General features: G+C 45.2%; 1 protein-coding gene across 1 annotated transcript in view; it reads right to left on the minus strand.

The window, feature by feature from the left end:
- The window catches only part of UTP3 (UTP3 small subunit processome component), a 12,501-nt gene extending 10,197 nt beyond the window's left edge, over window positions 1-2,304 (minus strand). Inside the window, exon 1 of the mRNA XM_064285731.1 lies at window positions 1-2,304. This exon is cut by the window's left edge and continues 10,197 nt beyond it. Coding sequence (XP_064141801.1) covers window positions 644-2,044 — 1,401 coding nt within the window. The 5' untranslated portion in view covers window positions 2,045-2,304 and the 3' untranslated portion in view covers window positions 1-643.
- Window positions 2,305-3,188: the final 884 nt, after the last annotated feature.

Below are 3,188 nucleotides of genomic sequence, written 5' to 3' on the forward strand. Positions count from 1 at the left end.
TGGAGTATGTGTACAAACGATCTATTACAAGTCACCAGTATAGAGGGGAACATGGAAGTTTTACCGTATGTACTACATTATGGACTGTTAGAAAATATTCAAAAATAATTTAGGTATATTTCTTCCTTTTCCCACTTTTAACCAAAGTTCCTCTTCATTTTTAAGCTTTTACCACAGAATATAAAAGAAATCCATAGTATATTTTACCCATTTATTAACAAGTATCCTACCCAAGGATTGTTTATGTAAGTGAAATAAATCACAATTACATTATAGGCTAGCTTACAAATAACAAATAACATGATTGCCAAAGGTGCATTCTCTTCACTTTATGTGAGAAGTTATAAAAGTGTTATAAGTTTGGTTACCACTCCACAACCAGATGTGAAATTTTTCTAGGCTAATAATTGGTAGTGTATTAGAGAATTTTTCAAAACCATCTCTTTCGCCAAGTACCTTCATGCTGCTCCCACAGTTCTTAGCATGACCTTAATATAAGGACAAATAAATTGAGCAACAACCCAAGTGAGTTGGGTTTTAAAATTTGTTAGGTAATATACATCAATACAAGCACTTGACTAGTTTAAAAAAAAATTTATTGATTTAATACTATTGCCAAAAAGTTTAAGCTAAGCAAAAAAATTTATTTCAGTTTAATGCTCTTTTTAACTCCTGCACGGATGCCAGATAATTCACCACTATAACGCTGCTCTTCTCTACGAACTTCACGAACCTGGCCTCTTCTGCGAATTTTGGCTCTTCTGAACTTCTCCCGGTGTTTCACTCTGGGATTGCGATCAATCTTCTTTCTCCTAGGTGTAAGTCCTCTATTTTTAGCAATCTGATAGGTAATGGCTCTCTTTGCATTTTTATCTTCAAGAGCCTGTTCTTCAGTGCTTTCTTCTCTCTTTCTCTTCAACTTCTGCCTGCCTTCTATTTCTTTATAGTATTTCAGTGCAGCTTCTTTATCAAAATTGGAATCATCAGAAAAGTCCAAAACATCAGAGGCAGCAGAAGTCTCTGAAACAGACTTTGGCTTGGCTTTGGTGGATTTTACTTTTAGATTAAGTTCTTTCTTTCCAGTATTACCCTTAAGTGTGAGTAGATGGCGAATTTCAGAGGACAGCCTCTGATCCACAACTGAGAGCTCGTTGATCAAATTTCTGTAAGTAACAAGCCTTTCTATGACAGGATGTCCATGTGCAAGGACTCTCCTAGCTTTCAGGATCAAATAAAAACTAATATTGGAACAGTAGTTCAAGTAGAGGTTGTACTTGGTCTTCAGGTATTGGGTTCCTTTGCCGGGTGGAATGAGTCCTTGCTCCACCAACTTTAACAATGGCTCCAGCTCATCCTTCACTTCCGTCAACCTGACTTTTAAGTCTTCTATCAACTCCAAGAGCTCTGGTGATTCCTTCCGCAGCATCTTCAGCTTCTCTTTCACTGAAACTTTCGTCAAATCCTTCACGACCCTTGTCTCGACCTCATCTCCCTGGGGCACCGGTTTTGCAAAAGCCTCCACCCAGGTGACTCCAAAATCATCCTCTTGAAGGGCTTGAGTTAGGCGCCGCTGGATGAGCTGTGCCTCCTCCTCCTCCTCCCTTTCTTCCTCCTCTAACTCTTGTTGGCTCTGCCGGCCTCGGGACTTAGGAGCATAGTCCGTGTCATAGTAAAGTTTTTTCCTCAGACCCCACGACAAACTGGGATCCACAGAGGCCTCGGTCTCGCTCTGTACGGAGCTCCCACCATCAGCATCATCACTGCCATCCTCCTCGTCCTCATCATCAACATCTAAGCCGAGCACCTCCTCCTCCTCATCACCATCCTCCTCCTCGTTCCCGCTGTCTACTTCGTTCCAGCCCTTAGTCAAGGCGGCCCGGGATCGTGCCTCATGGAAATCATCTACCTGATCTTGATAGTAGCTGGAGTCGCTAGGTGAGGGTGGCAATTCGGAGTCTTCATTTTCGTTCTCCAGAGTGCGCCCTGAATTGGCTCTCACAGTTGCCCACTTGGCCGCTGCGCGCCGCCGGGATCTCCCAACCATGTCTCACACGCGGTACCAGGTACTACACAGACACCAGAGTTTCGGCCACCTTTGATCTGGCGCACGCACCACACGCTTCAGCAACACGCCCGGTGGCTCGCCTACCACGCGCAGGCCCCGGCTCTCCGGTCCGCTACAGGAATTTCCGAATCCTTCCGGCTCCCAGGATGCTCTTCGGGTGCTTCCGCTCGGTCCAGTACGCCTAGTAGGTTAAAAAGTGCCTCCTTTTTTGCTGTGCCTTTTTTTTAACGACAATCACTTCCGGCGAATTAAAACCCTCCGTCTAGAAACTATAGGAGGAGAAAGTTTAGTTCCGGAAAGTCCTTTCTGGATACGTCTGTTCTTATTCTCGCGAGCCTGGGCGTGACTAGGGAGTGGGATTACGGCCGAACCGCAAGGTGGGAACGCGGAGGCCTGTAGAGGGCGCGCTACGACTACGCCTAGGCCTTCCCGGGGAGAGGAGGAGGCGGCCAAGTGAGTTGTACTGCGTATGAGAGAGGATCTTCCGACTATCTTCAGTGTGCTGTGGTATATATAATTTACCTGCTTATTGGATTTGTTTTATTTCCTCCCCTGTCAGTCTTGAATTAATCAGGTTATTCCCCCTCTCCCCCGCACCGTCCAAGTACCACATTTCTGGGCACCACAGTTTGAGGCAGGGCGGCGCCGCTGGACCTCAGAATCCAGGCTTTGGCGTCCAGTTGTGAGCGCGTGGGTGGTCTTGGGGTGGTGGTAGCACATTTCCATCTCCCTAATTTTACTAAAAAAAAAAATTTTTTTTACTCAGTGACTCCCGGGAATTTGTATTTCCTAGGTGTCCTTGAGGGACAGCAGGGGCGGATTATCCAATAGGCAAGGTGAGCACGGTGCTTACCTTGCTTACCAGATCATCTGTAGTGAACAATTTCACCTTTTTTTCACCACATCGAAGATTCTGCTTCTAGGTATGGCTGACATCTGTCACTCTCCCAGCTGCACTGCACCTTCCTCCAGAATTAAAGCCTCTTTTCAAATTTACAATCCCTGACAAGGAGGGATGACCCAGTAAGCAAGGTTTCCTCACTAATCCCTAGTGAACAATTTCACATGGGTTTCACTGGTAAAACCTACACGGTAGGTTCAGAAATTTTAGAAAAGTGGTATA

The sequence above is a fragment of the Loxodonta africana genome, chromosome 5, assembly GCF_030014295.1.
Source record: "Loxodonta africana isolate mLoxAfr1 chromosome 5, mLoxAfr1.hap2, whole genome shotgun sequence".
NCBI lineage: Eukaryota > Metazoa > Chordata > Mammalia > Proboscidea > Elephantidae > Loxodonta > Loxodonta africana.